Source organism: Cloeon dipterum, chromosome 4 (assembly GCF_949628265.1).
Source record: "Cloeon dipterum chromosome 4, ieCloDipt1.1, whole genome shotgun sequence".
Lineage (NCBI taxonomy): Eukaryota > Metazoa > Arthropoda > Insecta > Ephemeroptera > Baetidae > Cloeon > Cloeon dipterum.
In genome coordinates, this window is record NC_088789.1 from 26,006,996 (window position 1) to 26,032,914 (window position 25,919).

General features: G+C 36.6%; 6 protein-coding genes and 1 long non-coding RNA gene across 7 annotated transcripts; all 7 read left to right on the forward strand.

Moving 5' to 3' along the window:
• Nucleotides 1-41: 41 nt before the first annotated feature.
• Nucleotides 42-2,275, forward strand: LOC135942616 (phospholipid scramblase 1-like). Its single transcript, XM_065488828.1, has 7 exons — nucleotides 42-257; nucleotides 372-497; nucleotides 557-673; nucleotides 964-1,181; nucleotides 1,561-1,728; nucleotides 1,787-1,933; nucleotides 1,990-2,275. The coding sequence occupies exons 1-7, from the start codon at nucleotides 161-163 to the stop codon at nucleotides 2,053-2,055; spliced, it is 939 nt and encodes a 312-aa protein (XP_065344900.1). The 5' UTR covers nucleotides 42-160; the 3' UTR covers nucleotides 2,056-2,275.
• Nucleotides 2,276-3,769: 1,494 nt separating this feature from the next.
• On the forward strand, nucleotides 3,770-6,017 carry SNRPG (small nuclear ribonucleoprotein G). The gene is made up of 4 exons (XM_065488599.1): nucleotides 3,770-3,919; nucleotides 4,066-4,088; nucleotides 4,151-4,275; nucleotides 5,828-6,017. The coding sequence occupies exons 1-4, from the start codon at nucleotides 3,888-3,890 to the stop codon at nucleotides 5,876-5,878; spliced, it is 231 nt and encodes a 76-aa protein (XP_065344671.1). The 5' UTR covers nucleotides 3,770-3,887; the 3' UTR covers nucleotides 5,879-6,017.
• Nucleotides 6,018-6,385: 368 nt separating this feature from the next.
• On the forward strand, nucleotides 6,386-12,042 carry LOC135943179 (peroxisomal ATPase PEX6-like). The gene is made up of 12 exons (XM_065489625.1): nucleotides 6,386-6,506; nucleotides 6,561-7,421; nucleotides 7,482-7,696; nucleotides 7,747-8,066; nucleotides 8,119-8,252; nucleotides 8,307-8,465; nucleotides 9,117-9,263; nucleotides 9,314-9,551; nucleotides 9,609-9,686; nucleotides 10,277-10,422; nucleotides 10,476-10,625; nucleotides 11,577-12,042. The coding sequence occupies exons 2-11, from the start codon at nucleotides 6,581-6,583 to the stop codon at nucleotides 10,607-10,609; spliced, it is 2,412 nt and encodes an 803-aa protein (XP_065345697.1). The 5' UTR covers nucleotides 6,386-6,506; nucleotides 6,561-6,580; the 3' UTR covers nucleotides 10,610-10,625; nucleotides 11,577-12,042.
• An 8-nt stretch (nucleotides 12,043-12,050) lies between these two features.
• Nucleotides 12,051-13,503, forward strand: LOC135943180 (uncharacterized). The gene is made up of 2 exons (XR_010575171.1): nucleotides 12,051-12,641; nucleotides 13,083-13,503. It is a non-coding gene; the product is annotated as an uncharacterized LOC135943180 (long non-coding RNA).
• Nucleotides 13,504-14,985: 1,482 nt separating this feature from the next.
• Nucleotides 14,986-16,759, forward strand: LOC135943565 (uncharacterized). Its single transcript, XM_065490161.1, has 2 exons — nucleotides 14,986-15,189; nucleotides 16,135-16,759. The coding sequence occupies exons 1-2, from the start codon at nucleotides 15,123-15,125 to the stop codon at nucleotides 16,695-16,697; spliced, it is 630 nt and encodes a 209-aa protein (XP_065346233.1). The 5' UTR covers nucleotides 14,986-15,122; the 3' UTR covers nucleotides 16,698-16,759.
• Nucleotides 16,760-17,197: 438 nt separating this feature from the next.
• On the forward strand, nucleotides 17,198-19,492 carry LOC135943564 (ester hydrolase C11orf54 homolog). The gene is made up of 7 exons (XM_065490157.1): nucleotides 17,198-17,440; nucleotides 17,734-17,832; nucleotides 17,887-18,065; nucleotides 18,132-18,299; nucleotides 18,856-18,952; nucleotides 19,024-19,190; nucleotides 19,254-19,492. Exons 1-7 carry the CDS (start codon nucleotides 17,362-17,364, stop codon nucleotides 19,425-19,427), a joined length of 963 nt encoding a protein of 320 aa, XP_065346229.1. The 5' UTR covers nucleotides 17,198-17,361; the 3' UTR covers nucleotides 19,428-19,492.
• Nucleotides 19,493-23,082: 3,590 nt separating this feature from the next.
• Nucleotides 23,083-25,771, forward strand: LOC135943658 (caspase-2-like). Its single transcript, XM_065490307.1, has 7 exons — nucleotides 23,083-23,473; nucleotides 23,619-23,825; nucleotides 23,886-24,023; nucleotides 24,084-24,175; nucleotides 24,465-24,634; nucleotides 24,686-24,795; nucleotides 25,463-25,771. The coding sequence occupies exons 1-7, from the start codon at nucleotides 23,438-23,440 to the stop codon at nucleotides 25,646-25,648; spliced, it is 939 nt and encodes a 312-aa protein (XP_065346379.1). The 5' UTR covers nucleotides 23,083-23,437; the 3' UTR covers nucleotides 25,649-25,771.
• Nucleotides 25,772-25,919: the final 148 nt, after the last annotated feature.

Below are 25,919 nucleotides of genomic sequence, written 5' to 3' on the forward strand. Positions count from 1 at the left end.
ATCGAGTCGCGAGAGGCTTCGGTATCTTATCTCTATATAGCTTTTAGGTGATACCAGCTCACATCTTTCACTTATTGCAACAAACGAAAGAGGTGAACTGCTCCTCTGACAGGGATTCCGAGCTGAATTCGCTGCAAATTGACAGCACCAGGCCGGCGAGATGCCCCTTCCGGAGTTCAGCGGTAACATCAGTGACTTGGGGTATGAAGATCGCGCATTTTCCGTCAACGATTTGACGCCTCCGCCATCAGAAGCAGGTCAGTGAGCTGCTTATCTTGTCAAATATCTTTGTATATTTCTTCTCGCCCTAATAAAAACATGATTTCTATGTGATTAATATCTATATTCAAGCTTTGGAAAATGTCTTCTAGATTTAGTACGCGAGAGAAATGCTGAAATGAGTGGCCCCCCGATAACATTGCAGCCAAGGAGGAATTCGAGCGTCTCTGGCGACGACACAAGCGAGGGACACTCGAGATCGACTGGAGTAGCGACCAGTGAGCCAAATTCTAGGTGTACCGGGAGGAGCAGCGGAGTAAAATTAACTGTTTTACAGTTGAGGGCAATGCCTGGTCCATGTCCAACATTAGCAGATACGTCCCATTGCAGGGTTTGGACTTTCTGCTGCCTGTTGACTACGTCTTCATCCAGCAAACTATCGAATTACTCGACCGTATGATGATTTATTTTTATTTAAAAAATATTTTATTAGGCTGAGATCTTGAATTTAACTCTATTTCCCCTCAATAAGAAAAGATGCACACATAACGAATTTAATGCCTCACTTTCAATTAGATTAAAGCTATTTTTACACCACTTATCGCGCAAGTTTTTAACTGAAAAATCAGGACAAAATCTTAGCATTATTTTTTCCTCATTATGCACACAAATAGAAACAAATAGCAAGTAAATATGTTAAAATTAAATTAAATTTGTGTCTAATTAATTAAATTTGAATTTCAGTGCTATCATCAGTAGAGACTGAAAACAGATATTTAGTGAAAACTCGATCCGGCGAGACGATTTTCGTGGCGGCCGAGCAGTCGTCGCAGTCGCAGCGCCAATGTTGCGGCGCCTCCAGAGCGTTCAACATGCGCCTCTTCGACCTGAACAGACGGGAGGCTCTGTCCTTCCAAAGGTTCCTTGGCACTTCCTTGTGCTGCTTTCCCTGTTGCCTTCAGGTATTAAAAAAATTAATCAGTGATTGAACAGTTGATTCAAATTCTGTGCAAAATTAAATGTCATAATATTAGTTTTTGCAATGATTTTATTTTTAAAAAAATGTAAATTAAAGATGAATTGGATTTCTTCCAAGTAAGAATAATTGAGAAACCTTTGGTATGTTTGCGTCTGAAATATCCTATTAATTTAAAGTATTAAGCTGCTCTCTTTGAATAAAAATCACTTTCCAGCATCGTAACAGTAAAATTTAATAATTTTAATTTATATTTTATTATTTAAATTAATGCTGTTGATTGTCTAGATTCGTATGGAAAAATTATTAGCCAATTACGCCAATTAAGAAAAGTTAATTTATTTTTTTAACCTTTTTCATTTCAGCGTCTAGATATTTTCGTGCCAGGCGGCAGGATTGTCGGCCGCGTCCAGCAGGAGTGGACAATGATGATTCCCGAGTTCTTCATCCAGGATTTGAACGGACAGGTCGTGTACAGGCTTCAGGGTCCGAACGTCTGCGGCTGCTTTATGTTCAGAGACAGCGATTTCAAGGCAAATTAGAACCGCATTTCTATTTAAATTCTTATCAATTTTATTATTCTAATTTCAGATAATGACTAAAGACGGTTACACGCAAATTGGCACCATCTCGCACGGTTGGGATGACTTCTTGCACGCGTATACCCTGAGCATCACCTTTCCGCCAAACGCCACTGTCGAGCTGAAGGCGGTTTTAATCGGAGCTGCTTTTTTGCTTGTATGCATTTTGTTTTTGAAAGCAATAACGGCTCTAACATAATGATTCAATTTCAGCAATATCTCTACTTTTTGAGATCGAAAACGAAGAGCTGGATGAGATTCTGCCGTGTGAGATGCTGATAGATCAGTAAATTCAACATAGATTAATTTGATTGTTGTTTTGTTGTTAAATTAGAACTTATAAATCGATTCATCCCATACTTCTAACAAAAATTAGGATATACAAAAAACAATTTTTTGCAATAAATTTAGAATTTCAGGTTGTTAAGGATAAATTTAATTATTAAATTTGAGATGATATTTCGCAACTGGTGAATAAAAGAACTTTTCTCTAATTTATTTCAACGTCTTTTTGATAAATTGAACTTACTATTAATTAATGTAAGCTGTATTCTCACCTGCTGGGCTACATTTTACAAGATTTCGATATCAAATTAAGCTTAAGCTCTGGCAAGCCCGGTCAGCCGTTTTTCGCTCACAATCAGAGCCCTGTTTACGTGCACTCTTGAAACGCCAGTAAGGAAGTGTCCATTTCGCAGTGACCGTCAACACAACTCGCGAATTAATTGAAAACTCCTCTGTGATCCCTTACTCACGGAGCCGAGACAGGGGCAATTTTACTCACGAGTGCGACACCGGCCAATGGCCAAGCAAGATGCGCGTCTAAAAATAGACGAAATGCAGGTGCAGCAGGTGCAGGAGGGCAGGTGCAGGATTGCAGGTGCAGCAGCCTCTCTCGACGTCACAACAAATACAACAAATATAAATCAAAACAACTTTCGGCTCATATCAAAGCTTAATGTGACAGCTCAGTTAGGGGAGAGCAATCACAGACGAAATCACGCGGCAAAGAAATGGACAAAAAAACGTCAAAAAGCAGACAGATTTATTGGGCGCCGAGGCAACACTTCTTCGTCCTAGTCCCGGCAAAATTGCGCGACGTTCAACAAACACCCAAATTTTCATTGTCGAATTGATTGTTGACCTTTTCTTGCAACAAGGAAATTCGCGTTTGGTTGTTGAAAGTTACGCAATTTTGCCAGGACCAGGACGACTTGCACTTGCACGCAGGGTTCGCCCATTTTTCAATGTGCAAAAATGCACCACTGGTTTTTTGCACAAAAAATCAGCTGGAAAAACCCACCAGTTTTGAGTTTTTCCGGATTTGACCCGAAAATAGTCAGATTTTGCTCCGAAAAAGTCAGAAATGTTGGAAAATTACGTTGAGAGTTAAAATTTTCAGTCTCTTGGTAAAACCAGTGGCTTAATTTAATACTGATTTTTTAAAATCCCTAATTTTAGTCATCTATCATGATAATTTTTGCTCTCCCATAAGAAAGCATGTATTGTGTTTCGTAAAAATGCGCAAAATTGCAGAAAAGCACAAAAAAAACAGTTTTTTGCGTTTTATGCAATGCAGCGGGTTTTTCTGGAAAAATGCGGGTTTTTGCGAACCCTGCGTGCATGAGCGAGCCCTGGGAATAAAAGGGGGGCCCGGCCGGCGTGTCAAGATACTCTTGTTTTTCACCCGCTGCACGAGATGGCAGGTTGTTTCTCTCCATCGGCACCCCCGTGCTTGTAGATTATCCTGTCATTGCGAGAAACTGGACACCAATCATCCCTGACACTGTGTGAGCCCCAAAACCACTTTATTGATTAATAAAAAACGAAGGTAAGAAATTTGCGTAATTTGAGGCGTGTGTGATTCAAAATTACTAATACCAAAAATGTGCATGGTGTTCTCGACTAACGTGTCTTTGGCGCGTAAACCATTCAAAAATAGAGGGAGAGGTGCGCCGAGTCTGTCAATATCAAATGCGCATCGCGATGCGTATGATAGTTGTGCGTTTTGCGCTTGCTGCCGGCTTGTTTCTTGTTTATCGCTTGTTTATAACGTTTATAAGCAAATTCATCTCTGTGCACATCGATATTACTATAAATTTTAGTAAATCATGAGCAAGGCACATCCTCCCGAGCTTAAAAAGTAAGTAATCGAGATAGATAATCTGTTTAATTCAAATTCATAGTAGGAATGCGCGTTCATATTGTGTAAACTGAAGTGAACACGCTTAGAAGGTTACATTGTGAAACATTGGAAACTGGCTGATTAATGTTTCTAATTTGTTTCAGATTCATGGACAAGAAGCTTGCCCGTAAGCAACTTAAAGCATTAATTTCAAGTACGGGTGTTCTAACTAATTAACTCTCTTTGCAGTGAAGTTGAACGGAGGCCGCTATGTGACTGGAATCCTGAGAGGATTTGACCCGTTCATGAATCTGGTTGTCGATGAATCTATCGAGGAAACCAGAGAAGGACACAAGAAGAATATTGGCATGGTGGTAAGGAATCATTTGAAATTGTACTTGTATTTACACAATATGAAATTCGCCAAAGATAAAGAGAAAGGTGCACTACATACCACCACCTAGATATATAATGAAGATAGATACTCGTTTTAACCTTTTCTGTTTTGCATTATAATTTTTCAAACCGTTGGCAATGTGTTTAAGAAAAGTTTTACTGAAAAATTATTTTTGCCTTAACTTCAGATATAAAATTCTTAGGTTGCTGTCTAAATTAATGAAAAAATCGGCCGTAAAGTTAGCATGCTAATCAAGCAGCTAGCACTCTCTCCCTGTTGTAAAACCACGACTATCCCACAATTTTGAGAATATTTGAGGGTTCAAAATTGAGCAAAAAATTCGTTTTTTTCCATAAAATCCAGCAAAATCTTAAATTTAACTGTTCCGTTGTCATGATTTCACTCTTGCACATTTTAGATAAAAACTTGTTGAATTTCACAAAAATTAACTCTACAAAATACTTTGCAATTATTGGTAACAATGCAAAAAGGTTTAATTATTGTTGTACTATAAAGTTCTACTGAAATAAACAATTTTTGCCACTCGAGATATTGAGAAAATTTGGGTGTAGCGTAAATTATGATAAAATAACAAAAATAAATGTGTGTACCAAGAGATTTACATTTATTCTGCCTCTTTTTATCATTTCATTCATTGGGAAATTAATTTTTCTTCACCATAAAATGATAAAGAGAAAGGTGCACTACATACCACCACCTAGATATAATGTAGATGCTCGTTTTTAATCTCTTCTGTTTTGCATTATAATTTTTCAAACCGTTGGCAATGTGTTTAAGAAAGGTTTTACTGAAAAATTGTGAAAAATTATTTTTGCCTTAACTTCAGATATAAAATTCCTAGGTTGCTGTCTTAATTAATGAAAAAAATCGGAGCTAAAGTTAGCATGCTAATCAAGCAGCTAATACTCTTTCCCTGTTGTAAAACCACGATTATTCCACAATTTTGAGAATATTTGAGGGATCGAAATTGAGCATAAAAGTCTTTTTTCCATGAAATCAAGCAAAATCTTAAATTTAACTGTTCCGCGGTCATGATTTCATTCTTGCACATTTTAGAGAAAAACTTGTTGAATTTCACTAAAAATAAACTACAAAATACTTTGCAATTATTGATAACAATGCAAAAAGGTTTAATTATTGTTGTACTGTAAAGTTCTACTGAAATAAACAATTTTTGCCACTCGAGATATTGAGAAAATTTGGGTGTAGCGTAAATTATGATAAAATAACAAAAATAAATGTGTGTACCAAGAGATTTACTTTTTTTCTGCCTCTTTTTATCATTTTATTTGTTGAGAAATTAATTTTTGTTCACCATATTTGCCTGAAAAATTTCTAGAGTCTTCTAGGGATGAGTTAATTCCTTAAAAAATGTAATCAGATAATATTTATGACAGCTCTTACCATTGTAAATTAAATCTTTTCCTTTTCTGTTTGTTTTTGTCTTAACTATTGATCCAAATTCATTATTTTTCAACTGTTACTAAACTTTCCAAACATTTTTGCAGGTCATTCGAGGGAACAGCATCATTATGTTGGAGTCGCTAGATCGAATTTAGCAGCTCTTCAGCAACCTGCAAGTCACCATCATTTTTTTCTGTGAACGGATGAGAAAAACGCATTTCAACAATATCCTTTGATCGTGTCTCTTACTTCATATTATAAGCTAGGTTAATAAAGAAAATCACCAAAATGTAATCATGCATTTTAATCTTAAATTAAACCTGTTAATAATTTTATTAAGAAATAAACATTTTTGGGCAGAGGGAAAATCCAAAAAATTACATTAAATAAATTCTAGATCTGGGATGAATTATTTAAATTAAATTACAGTAACCAAATTCAGGCAGAAGATAATTAATTTTAATAGGTCAAATCATAAAAGCAATTAATATTTTTCTCCCTAAATAAAATGCTGCATATTTTTTCATCTCGATTCTGAATTCATCAGAAACTTAAAGATTCTGCATAATTGTAATGTGCCTCTGTTTCCTGGTTCAACTTAAGAGTCAAGTTTTCATTTTCATTGTTGATCACGTGACCTTGAAGCACAAGGCACACACGTTTGTTTACATCTGTTACGCCGGTCCGCCCCTGTCTAACTCTGCTCTCATCTCATCGCACCGCAAGATAAGAACATTGTACGACCAAGTCATGGACCATGATATTAACTTATTAAATCTGCAGGTATGCTGATTGAAATTAATAAATTTAAATTTTAAACCTTTGTTTCCCGAACAGGCGAATGAGCTTATTCCATCATGTTATCCAGTGGCAGATTGAAGAAAACTGTAATCTGTTTGCAAGTTTTGCGGTACATGGTTCGCATTGTCGGCCAAATCAGAATGAGTGCCCTGGAGAGACGCACTGAGGTTGTCCCTGTAGCCGTGCCGACGGAGGTCTTCAAGGATTACCTCGGTGACAATGAGCTGGACGAAAACCACAGTGTCATCGTGCATCCAGAAGTGGCACAAATTCTTCAAGTCAAAAGCCTCGACTGGATATGGATTCACTTTTCTGACGAGTTGAAGATTTTAGCTAAAATTGTCACCAGTGATTTTATCCTTCTGAATGATATGATTTTACCTGATGCCCTATTTTTCAACGGAACAGCCGGCTCGTGCGACAAAGACCAATTAGTTTTGTCTCCTTCACTGCTGGAGAAGCTACCGAAAGCCGTTACATTTGACGTCTCCATTCAGGCGTGTCCAACTGGCTGGGACGCTTCGGACATTGATGCTTTGCTGGCAGAATACTTCAAAATTCCAAGACCGATTTGCATTTTCGACGTCTTCTGCATCTCCGTGAAAAACTATGCTCCGGAAATGTTTTACTCCAAGCTAAACGTGGAATTGGACGCAGACTTTGTCTGGTTCAAAGTGGAGAGCGTAGCGACTGAATCTGGAACGAGTGTGGACAAGTGCAAAAGACTTTGCTTCGAGGCGTCAAGGCAGCAAACGATGGTTGCTCTCGTCCAGTCGACCGGTGGTGGCATTCCTGGCAAATTGGACTGCTTTCTTGGCCACAAGGAACAATATTTGGAACTGGAAAAGGCTGTCAAAGTTTATTTGGATTCAAAATACTATAAAGTTCTGCATCAAGGTTGGTGGTTTGTGATTAATACAAATTTTTGTGTAAATAATGCTCAAATTTGAATTACAGGAAGGGGCTTGCTTATTCATGGAAAGGCGGGCTGCGAGGAGCTCTACAGGGCTGTGGCCAAAAACCTGGGACTGACCTTGATAATTCAAAACTGCAGGGAGCTGAACATGCCGCCGGGCAGTGCTGGGCAAATCGAGGGAAAACTGAAGCAGCTCGTTGCCAAAGTCACTGCCAAAAATTCACCTACTAGTCTCATAGTTTTTGATAATATCGAGGTAAATCTTTCTAAGGATCCTCTTCAACTTGATATATTTGTCATTTTAAGGTCCTGGGGCATGACCACGAGAGTACCAATGTTGAAGCTGAGGACTTCAGACTAACCACCTGTTTGTCCACGATTTTGTCTTCCCTCCCAGCGGGCAAGTGTGCTGTTCTCGGTGTCACCTCGAGACCCAAGAGCATCAGCCCCTCAATCGGCAGGATGTGGCTCTTAGCCACCACCATACCCCTGCAGCACCCTTCTGACCCTGAGAATTGCCTTCGACAGTTACTGGCCAGATGTGGTTTTTACCAAAAGAATATTCCTATCGCCTTGCCGAAAATGGGATTGAGAGAAATGGCGTTTCTGACGAGGAAGCTTGTGGAGTGAGTCTTTGACAGCGGTGTAGTTTTAAAATTTTTAAAGAAAATCACTCAGGTCTCAGGTTGATCCACTTATTAAGGAATTCAATCAGCTGTCAAGCACTGACAACAGAAAGGAGCAGCTCAGTGAATTTTCAAGGGCAAAACTTGGCGCAGAGATTGAGAAAAAGCATTGGGTAGCATCTATAGGTAAAGAACTAAAAGCTAGCTATGTTGGTTACGGAAATTAATTATTTCCAACAGAAATGTTAAAAATCAGCTGCCAGGAGGTGGTTTCAAACATTCCGAAAGTGTACTGGGAGGACATTGGTGGCTTGGAAGAAGTGCGAAAAGAGGTTTTGCGCACTGTCTCCCTACCCATCAAATTTCCTTTTTTAAGGAAGTCCGGCCTCAAGCGCTCAGGTATTCAAAACTTGCTATTTATTAATTCTGATTGAATTCCCCCAAAATTAATATGAACAAACAAAAGCATCTGATAAAACTTATAAAACTGAATTTCCAGCATCTTGGCTGTGGGAAATTATCAGCTTTGCTTCCTAAATTTTTATACAGTTTTTATTTCAATTTCCAGATAATTTTTCAATCATTTGCACGTCTTTGCAAAATGGAAAATTTTACGTCTTGTTCGTTCTGCTAGTACTGTAAGAATTATATTAAAACAATCCAAATTAAAGAATCAGATTTATAATTATTTTAAAGCGTTTGAAATTCAGCCACAAAATTTGATCGCTTTTCGTTTTATTTTTGTTAATCTAATTTTCAATTTGAACGGAAAAAATAAGTTGCAAAATTTTATAGATATTTTTTTTTAAATTTAAGGTAGTTCTTAAAAATGACGAATATCTAAAAAAAATTAGTATTGAATTTTGACCCAGAAACCGTTTAAACCGTCTAAATTGTACGGAAAACAGCCTATAAAGTGGAATATATCCAGTAATAAAAAACAATATAAGTCACAGCCTTACCCTAATGATAAAAAGTTTGGTGGATACATTCAATTTTTCTTGGTGGCAGTCGAGGATTTGTAATTCAGTTTTAACTCTAATTTCACAGGTATTTTGCTTTATGGCCCGCCTGGCACTGGCAAAACTCTGGTGGCCAAGGCTGTAGCCACAGAATGCGGGCTGAGTTTTATTTCGGTGAAAGGCGCAGAGCTGCTGAGCATGTATGTAGGCCAAAGTGAAGAAAATGTCAGGGATGGTGAGTAACCCCGTTGCAATCCGGATAGTAATTCAGGTTATTCTTTTTAGTGTTTATGAGGGCGCGTCAGGTGGCACCGAGTGTGATATTTTTTGATGAGCTCGACGCTCTGGCACCGTCAAGAGGCCAGGGTGGAGACGGCGGTGGAAACGTGTCGGACAGAGTGGTTTCTCAGTTGATGGCGGAAATGGACGGAATCGAGCAAAACTTGAATACTGCGCCGGTTTTCGTAATGGCTGCCACCAACAGGGTGGATTTGGTCGAAACTGCTCTTTTGAGACCTGGAAGGCAAGGCGCTGAATATGATTATTTAATTGTATATATTTATTTTAATCTTAAATTTAGGTTTGATAAACTGATGTACGTGGGTCCCTGCAAAAACGATGAAGCCAAACTGGGCGTATTGCGAGCATTGACTCGAAAGTGAGTTTTAATTAAATCTTACAAGAGAACCGTGACTAGGGGAACGCATCTATTTGAAATGAGGTGTTTTTCGCTACAGTTTGATTTAGCGTTTGAAAAAGATGACATTTTCCAAAGAAATAGCTCCTGTTATTTATGGTTCAACAAATCCACATCTAAAGTCAAATTTTTAACAACTTACAAATTGCTTGACTTTGGAATCTACTCAGCGAGCCAAATCGTATGATATACTTTGGAAAATAGTTGATGTTTTTTTCCTAAAATTTCTGATTTTAAAGTTCTTTGAGAAAATCAAATGCAAAAATTGGACGGCCCGTAGAGATTTAATTTTTTTGAAGTTATAGCTGTCATAAAATCAAGCTTCATCTTGGATATTTCATTTTTATTTGTCCTGGTAAGTTAAATTATATTATTTTCCTGGACATTGGGCAGTGTAAAATATATTTTAAGCATTTGCATTAAATCTAAATTTTAGCAGCTTTCCAAATTTTATAAGATTTCTGATCTAGCACTCATTTTTGCACGTGAGAGCGAAATGTAGCCAGTGATCCCTTGTTAAATAAATTGACATGACTTTTGTTTCTACGCAGGTTTTCCTTCTGTGATAATGTGCAGCTTGAGGAAGTTATTGAAGAACTTCCAGACGCGCCACTAACTGGAGCCGACCTCTACGGATTGTGCGCTAGCGCATGGAAAAATGCGCTTCGCCAAAGAATTAATCAAATCCAAAACGAAGGTAGATATGTGATTATGATATGGGTAAATGGAGCTGACATGTTAATTTATCAGGAACGGATGATAAATCAACTGTGAGTGTGAGTCAAGAAAACTTCATAGAAGCAGCTCAGAATTTGCGAACTTCCGTTTCACCAGCAGAATTAGCAGCTTACGAGCAGGAAGCAAGAAAACAAAACATACAGTAGTGATGTTTTATTTCAAGTAAGGCCACCTTTCTAAATGATAAAACTGAATTTTAGCGTAAGCAATTAGTTGAAACAATTAAAAAAATGAAAGAGCAAAACTACTCAAATTTTGTCCTTTTATTACTTTAAAAATTTTTATGGCTAGTTTATTTTTAATAAAATTCAGAAAATGATTTCTCTGTTCTTGGCTTATAGTTTTCAAAATTACTGTATAAATTCTATTTTTTAACAAAATTTGATGGACAGCTAGCAATGATACATTTTTCATTTCTGACCATAGATGATATATTTGTTATTGTTTTCTTTCAAAAATAAATTTAAACAAACAGGTTCAATGACTTTTAAATCCAGCAGAAAAAAGGGAATTGCAAAATATCTAGTTTAACTTTTTACGTAATGAGTAGAACAATAGACTAGATTATGCTGGATTTCATTGAACAAAAAATGTGTTACATAATTTAAAAAAGTGTTATCAAACAATAGTCCATTGTCCTTACGTTTTCTGATAAGTGAACCAAAATTTGAGTAACACACGTCGTGGAATTAAAAGTTGCCTTGTCATGCTTGCCACATTTGGTGAAAAACGATTTATTTATCTTGTCTAACTGCTCATTCAAGTTTTTACTTAATTTTTCCTACTGCTGCTACTCAATATTTGCAAGCCAAAGTTTTTTAAAACGCATGAACAAAATTGCAAAAAATACCAAAGCTGGAACTGCTATATAGATGTGCAACTTTTTTACTAATTTATGCATGCATATAGATCCGATTGGACATCTAAATTGTCTTAACCAAAACAACTAGAAATTGACGTAAATTAGATAAACCGGATAAAACAAAATCCAAAATAGATCATCATCTGTTGTATTATTAATATACATAAACAAACAGAGTTTTTCTATTACCAATAATAATTTTAATTCAATTATTTGGTAAATAAATTGACATGAATTTTGTGTCTGCGCAGGTTTTCCTTTTTCGATAATGTGCAGCTTGAGAAAGAAAACTTGTGAGTCAAGAAAACATCATTGAAGCAGCTCAGAATTTGCATACTTGAGTTTCACCAGCAGAATTAGCAGTTTACTAGCAGCAAGCAAGAAAACAAAACATGCAGTAAAGATTTTTTATTTCAAGTAAATCTAAAAAAATGATAAAACTGAATTTTTTGCGTAAGAAATTAGTTGGAACATTTGAAAAACCTGTAATATCGAAATCATTCAAATTTTGTCCTTTTGTTACTTTGAAATCATTGTGACTAGTTTATTTTTAATCAAATTCAGAAAATGATTTCTCGGTGCTTGGCTTATAGTTTTCCAAATTACTCTATAAATTATATGTTAAAATTTTAATGGCCAGTTAGCAGTGATACATTTCTCATTTCTGACCAGAGTTGATATTTTTGTTAGTGTTTTCTTTATTACAAATAAATTAACAAAAAAAAATGCCTTGTGTAGATTCATTTAAAAAGATCATTCCCACGGATCTCTGTGCTGAAAAAAATATTAATAAAAGATAAGTCATAATAGATGAAGTAATAGTCGTGATGGAAGAATATGCTGGTTGTGGGCGCGTCCTTCACCCTCATCCACTTGGAAGAGAAACAATCATTTGGCACCGCACTCGCGATGACATTGAAACAAGTCGCCGCCGCGCGTGCACTTTTGAAAAGCCTCCTCTTCAGCAATCGCGTGCAACAAGCGAGCAAGCAAGCCGGCCCTCATGACAATTACTTATTCTCCACCGCCCGCATCTAGAGATATTCACGCAGATACGAGTCACCCTCTGGTTCCCACCCACCCCCATTGTGTCTGCGCCGCGCCGTCATGCCCTCTGCTCACCCCTCGCGCTTGGGGGGCGGCTATAAAACGCGACTTGTTGCGGCGCCAGGCTCATTTTCCCACTCCGTCCGACTCGGAGCGGACGGAGCGCTGAATCACGGTGCTTCCAACAGTCGATAGCTACCACCCTGGAGGGATGAACCTTCAGGGTGCAACCACTGGTCCTGAAAGCGTTTGGCTTGCAGAAACACAATGTAAGTTTTCTATTTTTTAAGTTTCCAAAAGCATTTTTTTAGCAAAATGTTTGGAGTTTACTAAGCACGCGCATATTTGAATATTTTTCTTTACAATGTTCTAAAATAAAATAAGCTTCAGCAGTATTTATTAAAGTTGTGTTTCTTTTTTTATTACTTTATGTATTCAATTCACAACACCTATTTAAAACAGCAAAATTTGAATTTCTTTAATTAATCAGGTATTTTTATTCTCTAAACAAGATAAAGTTATATTTTTAAAAAACTAAGAATTACATGAAAAACTTTGTACTTTTTCCATACTATATATCTATAAATTTAAATTTCAAATTCATCGTACTGTATTTTATTCATATAAAATACATTTTATTCAAATAAAATACGTTGCCATATCAACAGAATATACGCATGTGTTAAACTATTCTTTTCATCTTGTTCCAGAATTTTCTCGGCGAAAACCACAAAAATGAAGACCACTGCGGCTGAACGGCCTTCAGGACCCCATCATCACAATTTTGACAAAAGGAGTTTGTCTTTATTTCAATGTTGAGTTTTTGTATTTTATTTTTTTGATGTTTTAAAATTATTTTAATTTCTGTGCCTGTGTTACATATTATTTTATTTTTCTTTTTGTTTCTTTTTTGAGTTTTTGTAGAGTTTTGTTAGTTTGAACCATAACAATGTGTGCCCGTCTAAAAAATCCAAAAAAAGAGTGTAGAACTGTAAGAAATAATCAACGGATCAAGTTGTGACAAAAAAAAACATTGGTAATCCAGGAGTGCCTTAATCTCTCTGTAAGAGTACGCGCAAAGACGCGAAAGAAACAAAATGTCAAATAAAAGGAATGAATTTAATATGAGAAGCTCTGAATTTTATTGGTACTAATCACCTTTAAAAAAGTATTTAAATGAATTTATCAATATAAATATACAATAGAATATATTAAAAAGCAGCTGAATTTTCTGTTTCTTAATACTAACATGAATCGAGCCGAAAAAATATACATTAAAAATGATTCTGTCTGGTTTTAATGAATGTACAATAGTATTTATTATATGATTTGACTAAATTTTAGGTCTACTATCATGATAACAAAATATGGCTCTGCTGCTCCCTGCTCATATTAAAATACAAAAGGAATAAATGAATTTTAGATTATAGTATTTGTCCATATTGAAAATAAGGCAAATTTAGTGATAATTAGAGTGAATATCACAAATTTAAAACTTAAATACCTATCTGATTTTATGAGCTAAGCTCTGTTGCTATTTTAAATTGTTTTTAAGGAGCATAATATCTTCTGACAAGGAAAAAATCAAATACGAAATACGAAAACTCTGCCTGGCTGTGTATTATTTTAATTTTAGTAATCAAAATTAAATAAAATCGTCCTGGTCCGGGCAAAATTGCGCAACTTTCAACAACCAAACGCTAATTTCCTTGTTGCAAGAAAAGGGCAACAATCAATTCGACAATGAAAATTTGGGTGTTTGTTGAACGTTGCGCAATTTTGCCGGGACCAGGACGAAATATTAAATGCCGCGCGGACTAGGTATATGAGTATGGTGCTTATGAGAAATAGGATAACTGATTTGAACTCTTGAAATCGCCGAAATAAATAGTTTTCGTTAACTTGCGATAAATTTAAGTCTGCCCACAGTTATAACAGAGATATTACTGAAATACGATTTAAATAATCATAGAGAATTAATAAATGGGCTAACTCTCGGATCGGTTCTTTATTTTTCCAATTTGATTCAAAAGCCTAGATGAGCAATTCATGATGGTTTTAAAAAAATTCCAATTCCTATAAGCCTAAAAAGCAATCGCATTAAACACAATTGTATTGAAATACTATTCGTGTGGTCGATGCAGGTGGAAAATATGCAAATCGAGTTTCCAACAACAAAAACCTCGCTGGCCCACAGCACTATAGCGCTTCCTCTTTCAATCAGGGTGAGAATGCATAATTTAAACTGCGAAGCGGAAAAGCGAGCGGAAGCGCTTTCATGGGAACGAAGTCGAAAATCAGTACCCGCCGCCTGTTAAACGGCTAATAAGGGATGCACCGATGGGGGTGCTTGAGCGCTCATGCATAATTATACACAATTGCACGTGAAAAAAGCGTGTGCACCGCTCGGAACAGTCACTTCCTCTGATTTTGAAACGATTTCGCGTCGATAACACTGCGTTGCACGCACCTGACGCGTCTTATATGTTAAAAAAGACAAAAAGTAAGAGGTGCACGTTACTTTCGAAACAACCTTGTTTGGCGCATATAAACATGCGTGCTTGTTAATAATTAAACGCAACGGACGGATGAATGGTGTTGCATTGGCCAATATTCCGCCCGCATATCTTCATAATTTACAAGAGTGACAAAATTATGTGGAGCTAAAAACGAATGCATTCACTAACGAAATGTCAGTCTAGACCGACTTTTGACAACAGCAACACATATTGTACAAAAAGTCTGCAAAGATGAGACACCTTGGAGTTTTTGTAATAGTATTTGCATTATTTATCTCTTCGCCTGTGATGTCTCAGGGTAAGCACTATATCAATTTAATTTCCACTTTTATTTGGTTATAACTTAACACTTAACATAAGTGCTAATAATTATATTTTGTTTCTAATTGAAATTAAATTCAGCTTCTTAAGTGTTTAGCAAGCTGATTTTTTTTCGTTCTACCACTGCAAATTTTCCTTCATATTTTAACATTATTCGATTTAGTTGAGCATCTATAATACGTACTTTTTGCCATAATTGCAAAACCTGAATGTGAGTCCCATGCAGACCCCAGCAATAAGAAACTTCCTTTTTGCTCCACTTTTGTTACAGAAAAAAATTAAACTGGAATATTCCTAGTAAAGCGAGTACGATTGAAAAATGTATGAGAAAAAAGAGCAAAAAAATTAATGAGGAGTGAAAACAAATATTTACTACAACCTTTACTTTAAAGAGTTGATGATGTCTTTACAAAATTGAGCGGAGTTCAAGCTTTACAAAATATTTGAGACAATTAATCCTCTTTATCCTTGAGTTAAAAATTTTTTAGAAATTTCAGATAAAATTGTGCATGTTAATCTTAGCGGCGAGCGCACTCGCTGTCCCCTCATTTGAAAATCATAATTTTATTCGCCAGAAGGGAAACTGTGCTCATAAATTCGTGCATCATTTGATAGAATACGACGAGCGAGGGATCGAAATTCGAAATTAAAGTGAAAAATCATTGATGAAAAACACCGTTTAAAATTTCGATAAATTTGGCAAAATCTGATTATCTCGATCCTGATTTCCAAATTGGACTTATTAGAGATAAACTATATTAGCTAAATTTCACAAAACAGTAAACTCAAAATGAAATGCTTATTGTTGGCCTGTAAAAAGCTCTACTTTATAATGAAACAAAACGCATTCGCTATCGGATTTCTTCCCAAAAATACAATGACATATATAAATAACAATTAAACAAAAATGTGTAATTTTCAGGTAATAATACTAATATTGCCACAAACACAACATCAGTGGAAGCCAAGTCCCTTGAAGATAAGAAATCAGGCCTCGCCTTTCTGAGCCAGGTGTTGTCCCTGAAGTCGAACAACTCACAATCAGCGACGTCGGTGCTGAACGGCGCGGGCACCACCCTGTCGGCCGACGACGACCCCGACAAAATCGCGCCGTTCGACCTGCTGAGTGACGCGGAGAAGCGGTCGCAGTTCATCACCGAGCTGTCCACCCCTGGCTCGAGCGGCAGCTACGCGACCAGCAACTCGTACCAGCAGTACGGCAAAGTCATTACCTACGCCATCTCGCTGTCCTACGCGCCCCTGCAGCCCGCGACGAAGACGACGACGACCACCACCGCAAAACTCGAGGCCCCTCAGGAGCAGCCGCCGGAACAGGGGGATAAGGTGAAGAAGTGGGATCCGGCCAACCAGCACTGGGCCCCGCGGCCGAACGCCTGGAACGGACACTCGTACTATTACCCTTATTACTACATTCCAGGCAAACACTCTTTTTACTTTCCGCCCGTTGATGGGCACCGAAAATGACGGGACTGATTACTCAAATGTTCTGTCATTTTAATCAATAAAATTATCAATTTTATGCTACATTTATTTATTATCATTGCAGTTAACACGTTTATACATTAATTAAAAAATTAAGTTAACTTATAAAAAGTTATTAATTATATAAAACTGTTAAAATATATTTATTAAAAAAGCCTTAAAATTTAATTTTAATAAATTTTACTTTAATTTAATTTTTTAAACTTTATGTTGAGAGTTAACTAAAAACAATTTTGTCATATATATTAATAAAAATATTTCAAAACTTATTCAAAATTATAAATAAAATACCACCGTATGCTTCAGAATTGCTCGTCTATGACTTCAAATTCGTCAAGTTGATCTTTAGTTGCGTCGTAGCATTTTATATTTTATCGCGAGTGAGTTAAAAATCTCTTCTTCAATTTGCTCCAGAGGGAGCGCCTGAATGAAACCCACGTGATTTTGTTGTTACAAGCACGCCCTCTTTTACTGCCACAACTACTGCTGCTGTGTAGCTGCGCTTACCAGCACTTCGATTTTTTTTTCCTAATTTTTAATTGATTTAAGACCAAGTCATCGCCCATAAGCACTGATAAGAAATTGGTCGCACCTTGCAACGCCTTTATAAATAGCGTGTTGGCTGTAGTGTTCGGAGCAGACCGTCATGAGTGTTATTCCAGAGCAAAGCATTCCTGTGCAGAAAAAGGCCCTGCATGTGCCGCCACTGCTGGAGGTCCAGGATGGTAATTAAAGTTTAATAATTATTCTTCATAGAGCTCTGAATTAATTTGCATTTTTTAATCTGTCATGTCTGAAAGACAAAAAATTTAAATATCCTCCGCCAGTTTTCATATTGATATTTTAATTAAATTAATTTTTGCAACAAAGAAAATATAGGAATGAATATATTTATATTGGAATAAATTTTTTATGCAGTTTCCTTTGAAAAAATTAATTATTTGCTTGTTTTTTGGCATAATTAAAACAAATATCTGTATTTGATCCACCTAAAAATATTTTTTTCTACGTGGAACAGTTCTCCAAAGTGGACTGACGGCCCACTTTGCAGAGGTCCAGGTGAGGACCGTAAACTGCCCTGATTTGCGCCAGAAGCCTTTCGATCTTGCTTGCGAAGGTGATTTTTTTTTTTAAATCAATTAAGACCCAAACTCACTGAACAAAAAATCAGGCCTGGGAGGCAACGCGCGTCTTTTGGACGTCGGTGGCCCTCCGTACCTGCTTCCCTTGGTGCAGCGGGCCAAACTGTACGACATGACCTACTTTGGGTCTCTCTCTGAAATGCCAGGTCGCTCGTTTCTGATCGGAGCCGGCGCCGGGCCCTGGCCGCGCTACACCGTTAACTGCGAGGTAAAATCTCTCGTCGCGCTCTGTTTTAAATTTCTCTTGCATGAAAATGGATAAATAAATTTAAAGATGATCGCCAACTTGCTGGTCGAAAACAAAGTGGCAACCGTCAATAAAACTTGGACTGCTAGGGTCAACACCACGGATGGAAGTTGCATCGCAGAGCAAGTCCCGGCGGCTGAGTCCCGAAATGCTCTTTTGGGAAATTTCTATTGCTCTGAAGGAAATCCTGGGCAGGTATGATGATGATTTTTAAATCCAGCAGAAAAGAGGGAACCTCACGCGAAAAATCTAACTCAACTTTTTACGTAATAATAGTAAAACAATAGAGTAGATTGTGATGAATTTCATTGAACAAAAAACCGCGTTACGTAATTTAAAAAAGTGTTATCAAACAATAGTCCATTGTCCTTACGTTTCCTGATAAGTGAACCAAAATTTGAGTAACACGTAGAATTAAATTGCCTTGTCATGCTTGCCATGTATGGAGAAAAACGATTTATTTATCTTGTCAAACTCCTAATTCAAGTTTTAACTTCATTTTCCCCTACTGGAAGACTAATTTTTTAAAACGTACAAACAATCCTATGTCACATCTGAATTGTCTTAACCAAAACAACAACTACAAATTGACGTAAATGCGTAAATTAGATAAAACAAAATCCAAACTAAATCCGCGGTTTTCTTAAATATTTAAATAGACCGCGTTTTTCTATTGCTTCAATAAATATTTAAATTTAATTTAGATTTTTGGACATAACACACAATTTTTTAATCCCGAGAAAATCATTAGGTGATTGAAATCGACTGCAAAAACCGAATCGGCGCCATTGATTTTGCTGCCAGCATCCGCGATGTTTTGAAAAACAAGTATGGAGACCTGCCAGTCGGTAATATCCCCGTTTTTTATTTTATTTTCTTACCCTTATCAGCAACTGATCCGGCGCGCCATTCTCTATAGGCATGGGTGGAGTTTTTGTTCTACAGGCTGGAAAAGCAAAACAACACGTGATGCCAGACTTCTCGTCTACCCCTCTCGAAACCGACGAGGATGTGGACAATTGGCTCAAGTTTTACGACATGTCGGCGCCGTTGATCGCCGTTGGTACGCTAATGTCCACTGATCCGGTAATATAAATATTTTGACAGCGTAAACAAATGCAATAACTAATGTGCTCCTCGGGATAAAAGGGTTTGGACCTGCGCATCCAGCACTTCCACAGCTTCAGCGACCACGGCGAGGCAGGGCATTATCACATTGACACCGATCCGGTGAACGCTCATTATCTGGCCTATCTCGGACTGGCAGACTATATTTACCGACTGGACAGACCTCCCGTCACCCACCAAATCGGAAGGGACTGAAAATCAAAAAAATGCTTATAATATATCGTGCCATAAATAAATTGTTTTTCTATTTTCTCTATTAATTCGTGCGTTTTTATTCAACTTTATTCCCTCACCACCTTGTTCTGGCTATTTTATGTTTTTTCTTATGATGTACTCTATACATTTTATAATTTAAAAACTCCCCCAAGTTAAATAAAAGAGATAAAATGTTTTGTTTTGAGAAAAAAACATCATCGATAAAACGACAGGGAGCGTAGTAATCGACTTTAAACACCAGTAACACACACTATTCTGGTATTCTGTCAAGCTCGATTGCACGATATGAGGTAAGGATCCATACTCTCCTTACTCCTATAGCAGCCCAGCTTACAATTAGCTTTACTATGAGGCTCGGATTGTTGGGATTGTTAGGGATTATATTTATGTCATGAGTCACGCTTTTCTCATTCATTTCGACGTGTTTTACGCTTTGCTTTCTGCTTTGTCTTTGTGAAAGAGTTTAAGACTGACGACAGACACAACCGCGCTCACATTGAGGACGACACTAAGCGAGGAGGTCCTGGACAACCGTCGGGACACGCTTTGGAAGGACTTGGGCTTGGGCGGGTGTTTGAGCGTCATGAACTGCAAAAAATGCCAAACGCCTTCGATGACGAGAAATAATGCAGCTGACGATGAGATACAGGAAGACGTAGGAGAAGAGATCGAAGCAGCGATCGACAGTGGGATAGCCGCTGACAATGAGCCACAGGTGGTGCCCCGCATGACCCCCGAACAGGTCGCCTGCATCAACAATAATATGGATTCGTTAGTCAGGAAAACAACCAGCGTTAGATTGTTTCGGATTGCTAAGCTGATGCGCGAGAATGGAGTTGGAATTCAGGAGTACGAGCTGGTGAGTGAGTTTAACCCAGTGACCTTCCGGGTCAACTATGAGCAGTGTTGTTAATTAAGTATGTAGATATTTCTAATAATAGAGATCATCGATCACTCGTTTATTGATAAATTAATTTGGGAAGAAGGGTTGCCTTTCATTGCCTATGAGTTAGAAATGTTTGCCTTAAGAAATTTAAATCTGAAGCTTTCGCTTTTGAATTAGGTTTAAAATTAAAGGTTTTTCTTAAAAATAATTTTTGGATGGCAAATTAAAAACTTATATATTTAAATTCTTCCTGTTTCAAGCATGATATAAACTCTGCGAGTGTGCGAAATTTGTGATTTTAATTTTCAGTTATAAAGGATAATTATGCTCGTTAAACACATAAAAAGATTTGAAATTTCGTGCAAAAATCTGTGCTCCGAGATTTATCCAGCCGGTTTAATCCATGGTGGTTTAAAGTTTAAACCACTATTCAAGCCGGTTTTTTTCTGGCTTTTATAATTTTTTCACAGCTTGTTAAAAACCCACAAGTTATTTCAATAATTGTTTTTTATTTGCATTTTTTAATTATTTTTGCAGACCCTTTACTTCGATTCATTGCCCACTAACTTTCAATAAATCGTCTCAAAATATGCTGAACTTAAATAGAGTGGTAAAAATTTATGAAACCACCGTGGATTAAAACTCGGAACACGACACAATGCACATGTTTTTAACAACGCATTTCAAAAATTTCACCGACGCGCTGACCAATAGAATTAAAAGAAATGTAAACACTTTTTGCATGTATCATACATGTCCTTTAAATTACTATAAATTTTTTATGAATCATATATGATCTGTAAAACAATAGCTCGCTTTCAAAATTTCTCTGATTCCGTTCTGTAGGAAGGAGACACCGAAAAGGCCAAGGAGGACGCTCGCCAGTTCTACACTCAATTATTATATTTCGATCACCCAAACACTTTCGAGGAACTCAGCAAAGCCTGTCATGTTCTTAACTACCACAATCTTAACGAGTATTTCATTCCGCTTGTCCAGTCACGCCTACGCCCTAGTTTACGGTAATATATTATTAAATAAATCTTTTGTTTTCTAACTGCCCCACTTTTGATATAAATCCAGGAAGTTAATTTTATTAGCCTTGATCAATCAGCTTAGGCTCAACTTCGCAGCCAAGGAAATAGATCTATCAAGTTTTGAAAGATCTTTTATTTATGTTGTATTCTTTAGACTGTTTAGTCTCGATTAATAATTTTATTGCTTGTTTCAAAGTAATCTTTATTATGGTTCTGCAGAGCTATTTTTCCCAATACATTGCCATATATAGACAAAATAAATTAAATTTATTGTAAAAGAGAGGTAGTTCAATATTTCTTGAGGAAATGCATTGTTTTAAAAATTCTTTGAAGTTTTAAATCGTCATTTTAATCCATTACCTAAATAAACAATCATCTTCATTCGTGTTTCAGATCAGTTAGTGAGATTTCAGTGACTAATCAAATGCTTAATCCAAACGTTGATGAGACTGATGGTGAGGAAGTCTTTGAAACTGTAGGGATCGGAATGAATAAGCAACAGCGCAGTTTGATCATGACAAATTTAAAATATTTAGTTGACCATGTCTCTAATGCCGATCTTAGAGTCGTTGTATCCTCTATGAGTGACCTGATTCCTCCAGACCGACGCTTATATTTTGAAGTAAGTCCCAATTGCGCATTTAGTCAAGGGTTTTCCCAAACGTGTGGGGCTTTTTTAGCACTTGAAAAAGCGACCAGGTCGCTAAAACGTCTGCAATCAAAGACAAGCCAGACAAGGCCAATGTTAAAAGGCAATCACACACTTCAAAATGTTTGCCTGAGATGAAAAATATTTAAATAGTCTGTCTTGAAGTGACAATCATGACTGAGGCATATTTGTTCCATTGTTTGGCGATCTGAAAAGAAAAAGCTCGTTGGCCGAAAATTGTTCTAAAAGCGCTTGCTATTTATTCACTTGAAATTTTTGGACCAGGACGAGTTATTGTGATAAAAATAGAAATACATAAATATATATATATACTGGTTTGAGTTGCAAAAGTGTTGACTTCCTGTGTCTCGCCATCTAGTTAGTTAAGTTTTTCTTTAAAATATTAAGAACACACATGTGCAATTACGTTTGGATTCAAGATTCGTGCTCTTCAAGTAAAGCTGTACAGAAAATTTGTGCAAAGACCTTTCCTTGAAATGTCTAAAAACTAGGAAAAAAGCAAACAATCCCAGGTTGCCGTTTGAATTTTTGGGAAAATCAGCTCAAAAGTTTTCAAGCGGGGGCATCAACTGTCTCATTGTACAATCACGATTTGTGCCACAATTTTGGAAAAATGTACCCTCTAATTCGCACACCATTGGATGGATCACCACGAGAGGCATTATTATGCGAAATTAATTTAATATTTAGAGATATTTGGAAAATCTAAAATTTAAGTTAATCCTGATTTCATTATTGCCAATCATAGAAATTAACTGCTGTTAAATTTGACAAACAATAAACTCAATGAACCTACTCTTTCTTTTGTAAACAAGTCAAAATGATCTTCATTGTTAGCCTGTAAAGCTCTACTGTATTGAATTTTAACAATGATTTAACTAATCATTGTGGTGTGCACAGCTCAACAGCCAAACGCAATTTCCTTGTTGAAAGAAAAGGGTAAGGACCAATAAATTCAACAATGAAAATTGGGAGTTTATTGAGCTGTGCGCTATTTTTTCGGCACGTGGTGTCAATTTTATTTCCACTATGTCGTTACTACATACCCTATAAAAGAACGAAAACTAATATGATATTAATTTGATGAAAATTTCCAGCCTGCCCTAAATCGAATTATTATGTGTTTCAGAACACTCCCCTAACCAACTCTAAAATCGAGGAATTCTTTTCCTACATAACGCAGATACAGTGCAAGGACCCGTATATGCGCATGGCTGAAGCGTTCATGCGCAACGTGCACGTAACAAGTATCCTCAGTCAGTATAACCCTCGTCAAAACATCGCAATCCACAGGTATCTTTTATTTGTCCTTGGTTTCTGTTCAAAATAATCCAAAATTCCGTTTGGAACCATTAAAAGTGGTGCCAAATCAATAAGCGTGAAAGAAGCATATAGGATGGATTTAGATGCAAACAGGAAATTCAATTGGAAAGTGAGTGCATAATTTATGTTATTTATATTGTATTAACCCAAATGTAATTATCATTTTTGATCAATTAACGTCCAGTTCTTCATTTAAATGTAATTATTTATCTTATGAATTAATTTATATTTTTTCATTTGATTGATAATCACAGGAAGTCTACAAATGCCTTTCAAATCCAAAAGGGTCGGCACTTGTGCTGAACATCTATTCATACCCCCATCACAAACTTGATGAGAAGGAGCGCAAGGGTTCAGAGCACGACACGTCACACATGACTGAACTCTTAAACGAGCTAGGCTTTCAAGTTACCAATGTCCCCAAATATCCTGAGAGTCTTAAGGAGGAAATTACTGCGGAGGTGAAATCAATTTAATTCTCTATGATTCATTCAAATTAATTTGACTGTGGTCTGTTGCAGATGTTCAAGGGAGCCATCAGAAACTTTGCTCAGAGCATAGACCACTACCACGCTGATGTGTGTTTCATGGTGATCATGGCGCACGGCGAACAGTTGAAGAGCAGTGGAAACGCAATCTCGTGCTCGGACGGCAAGTCGGTGAGTTACGTTGTAATTTATTTAACATTTCATTTTAATAAATTCTTCCATTTTTGTCAGGTGCCTTTGACTTGGATCCACTCACAGTTTAGCTCAATGGAGTGTAAATATTTGATAGGCAAACCGAAAGTCTTCTTTTATCAGATCTGTCGGTAAGAACTTGAAAAAGTTGTTTGGTGATACAACTAAATAATTAACTCTAATCGTCAGTTACATGCAAACATACGGAAAGGTGGCGTGATTAAAAGGTGTGCAGTGATCTTTTCAATCAAAATGCACATCTCAGTTTTAGTTATTTTCACCAAGCAAAATTAGGAATATAGCACGCTGTTTGCATGCTTTTAGTTGAGCTGTAAAAATCTTTTCTAGTCACACCTGATTTTACTGTCTCAAGTAATTAGCTGTCATTGTTGGTAAATTTTAATCTGCGTTTCCTTGCAGGGGATCACATTCTCAGGACCCTCAGGTGGATCAGTATAATCTTGATGTGACTGCTGAAAGATCCAGCTCTACGTTGGATTGTACAGACCATGAAGATACAGCCTTCGAGTCTCCTAAAAATCTCGTAAGGATGCTGGATGACATGCTAGTTTGTCATGCTGCTCCTCAAGGTATTTAAAAAACGACTAATTTCATCAATTTCCTAAATATTTAAATTTCAGGATTTGAAGCTCTACGAGACAGAGAGGTCGGCTCTGTTTTCATCCAAACCATAATCGAGGTTTTTGTTGAGATGGCCCATGATACGCATGTCCAAAGGATGATGGTCGAGGTGAGCGTTACAAATAAATTACTAGCGAAGCATTAATCAAAGTCAAAATTAACCCTATTTGCAATTAATTTAGATTCATACACTATTTTTGAATGTTCCGAGAAAATTTTGGTTTGTTTAACATTTTAAATATTCAATGAATATTATTTGAAACGCTTTAGTAAATATTTATGTAGCATTGAAAGTTTAAGTTCATTTTTAATACTGAGCAATGTTTCGAAAATGTTTTTTTTAAGATAATACCAACATTTCGAGTTCATTTTAATGATAGTTTGCGAATATTCTTTTTTATTCTTCTTGCATCGCTGTTAAATTGCTGTAGCCTTTCAAACATTTTCCACGTTCAGCAATGAAGCGAATCTTGGTCTAATAGTTTAAATATTAATTTTACGATTTTAATTTTAAAAGCGCTAAAACTGATACTTACTTGACAAACGGAATTTACATAAAAGTTCATTTTAAACATCTGCTGGCAACTCCGGTGTATTAATAATTACACTCTTTTCTTGTTTGTTAAAAGTATTTCAAATGCTCCACATATTTTCATTTCATTGAAAACATTTTGTCATTTGTTTTACTTAATCTATTTTTCAATGAGTCGTATTTATGTAATGTGAAAAATTGAGTTGTTACTGCTCGTCACTAGTTCATTGAAATTTGTTTTTAGGTCGACCGACGTATTAAAAAGAAGAGCAATGCAACGTTCTCTCAAACGACCACATATGAATCCATTGGTTTCAACAAAGTACTATACCTCCATCCTCACCTGTACCGAAAGACTGAAGAAGAGCCAGAAGAAGGCGCATGTGGCGTCACAGAAAACGCTGGGACCTCTAATGGAGGAGACTGTTGATTTAAATCTCGGTTGCTAATTTATATTATTTATGATTTGCGCTAATTGTGTATGTAATTTTGACGACGTTCCTAAGGTGCTAAGGTTACATTCTCAAATTTTTGGTCTTTTAGCGTAGAAACTTGATTGATTCTCAATCTCAACTCTTCTGGGTCCAGTATGTATACATTGACTGCGATAGTTATTGTTTGTGTCAAACAAAGTAAACCTTTTGTCAATACAATGTCATGTAATCGAGAAACTAAGATAGTGAGCATTATTAGGTTTTCGA

What these genes read in the sequence shown, in the direction of transcription:
- LOC135943658 (XM_065490307.1), top strand. Translation starts at nt 23,438, where the DNA reads ATGGATTTAGATGCAAACAGGAAATTCAATTGGAAA. An exon ending in AGGAGGAAATTACTGCGGAG is followed by an intron (nt 23,826 to 23,885) that starts GTGAAATCAATT and finishes GGTCTGTTGCAG; the next exon opens with ATGTTCAAGGGAGCCATCAG. An exon ending in TTGTCATGCTGCTCCTCAAG is followed by an intron (nt 24,635 to 24,685) that starts GTATTTAAAAAA and finishes TTTAAATTTCAG; the next exon opens with GATTTGAAGCTCTACGAGAC.
- SNRPG (XM_065488599.1), top strand. Translation starts at nt 3,888, where the DNA reads ATGAGCAAGGCACATCCTCCCGAGCTTAAAAA. An exon ending in CATCCTCCCGAGCTTAAAAA is followed by an intron (nt 3,920 to 4,065) that starts GTAAGTAATCGA and finishes AATTTGTTTCAG; the next exon opens with ATTCATGGACAAGAAGCTTG. An exon ending in CATGGACAAGAAGCTTGCCC is followed by an intron (nt 4,089 to 4,150) that starts GTAAGCAACTTA and finishes CTCTCTTTGCAG; the next exon opens with TGAAGTTGAACGGAGGCCGC.
- LOC135943565 (XM_065490161.1), top strand. Translation starts at nt 15,123, where the DNA reads ATGAGACACCTTGGAGTTTTTGTAATAGTATTTGCATTATTTATCTCT. An exon ending in TTCGCCTGTGATGTCTCAGG is followed by an intron (nt 15,190 to 16,134) that starts GTAAGCACTATA and finishes TGTAATTTTCAG; the next exon opens with GTAATAATACTAATATTGCC.
- LOC135942616 (XM_065488828.1), top strand. Translation starts at nt 161, where the DNA reads ATGCCCCTTCCGGAGTTCAGCGGTAACATCAGTGACTTGGGGTATGAA. An exon ending in AACTATCGAATTACTCGACC is followed by an intron (nt 674 to 963) that starts GTATGATGATTT and finishes TTTGAATTTCAG; the next exon opens with TGCTATCATCAGTAGAGACT. An exon ending in GCTTTCCCTGTTGCCTTCAG is followed by an intron (nt 1,182 to 1,560) that starts GTATTAAAAAAA and finishes TTTTCATTTCAG; the next exon opens with CGTCTAGATATTTTCGTGCC.
- LOC135943564 (XM_065490157.1), top strand. Translation starts at nt 17,362, where the DNA reads ATGAGTGTTATTCCAGAGCAAAGCATTCCTGTGCAGAAAAAGGCCCTG. An exon ending in GCTACACCGTTAACTGCGAG is followed by an intron (nt 18,066 to 18,131) that starts GTAAAATCTCTC and finishes ATAAATTTAAAG; the next exon opens with ATGATCGCCAACTTGCTGGT. An exon ending in GTATGGAGACCTGCCAGTCG is followed by an intron (nt 18,953 to 19,023) that starts GTAATATCCCCG and finishes CATTCTCTATAG; the next exon opens with GCATGGGTGGAGTTTTTGTT.
- LOC135943179 (XM_065489625.1), top strand. Translation starts at nt 6,581, where the DNA reads ATGTTATCCAGTGGCAGATTGAAGAAAACTGTAATCTGTTTGCAAGTT. An exon ending in GCATTGGGTAGCATCTATAG is followed by an intron (nt 8,253 to 8,306) that starts GTAAAGAACTAA and finishes TATTTCCAACAG; the next exon opens with AAATGTTAAAAATCAGCTGC. An exon ending in TTGCGAGCATTGACTCGAAA is followed by an intron (nt 9,687 to 10,276) that starts GTGAGTTTTAAT and finishes GTTTCTACGCAG; the next exon opens with GTTTTCCTTCTGTGATAATG.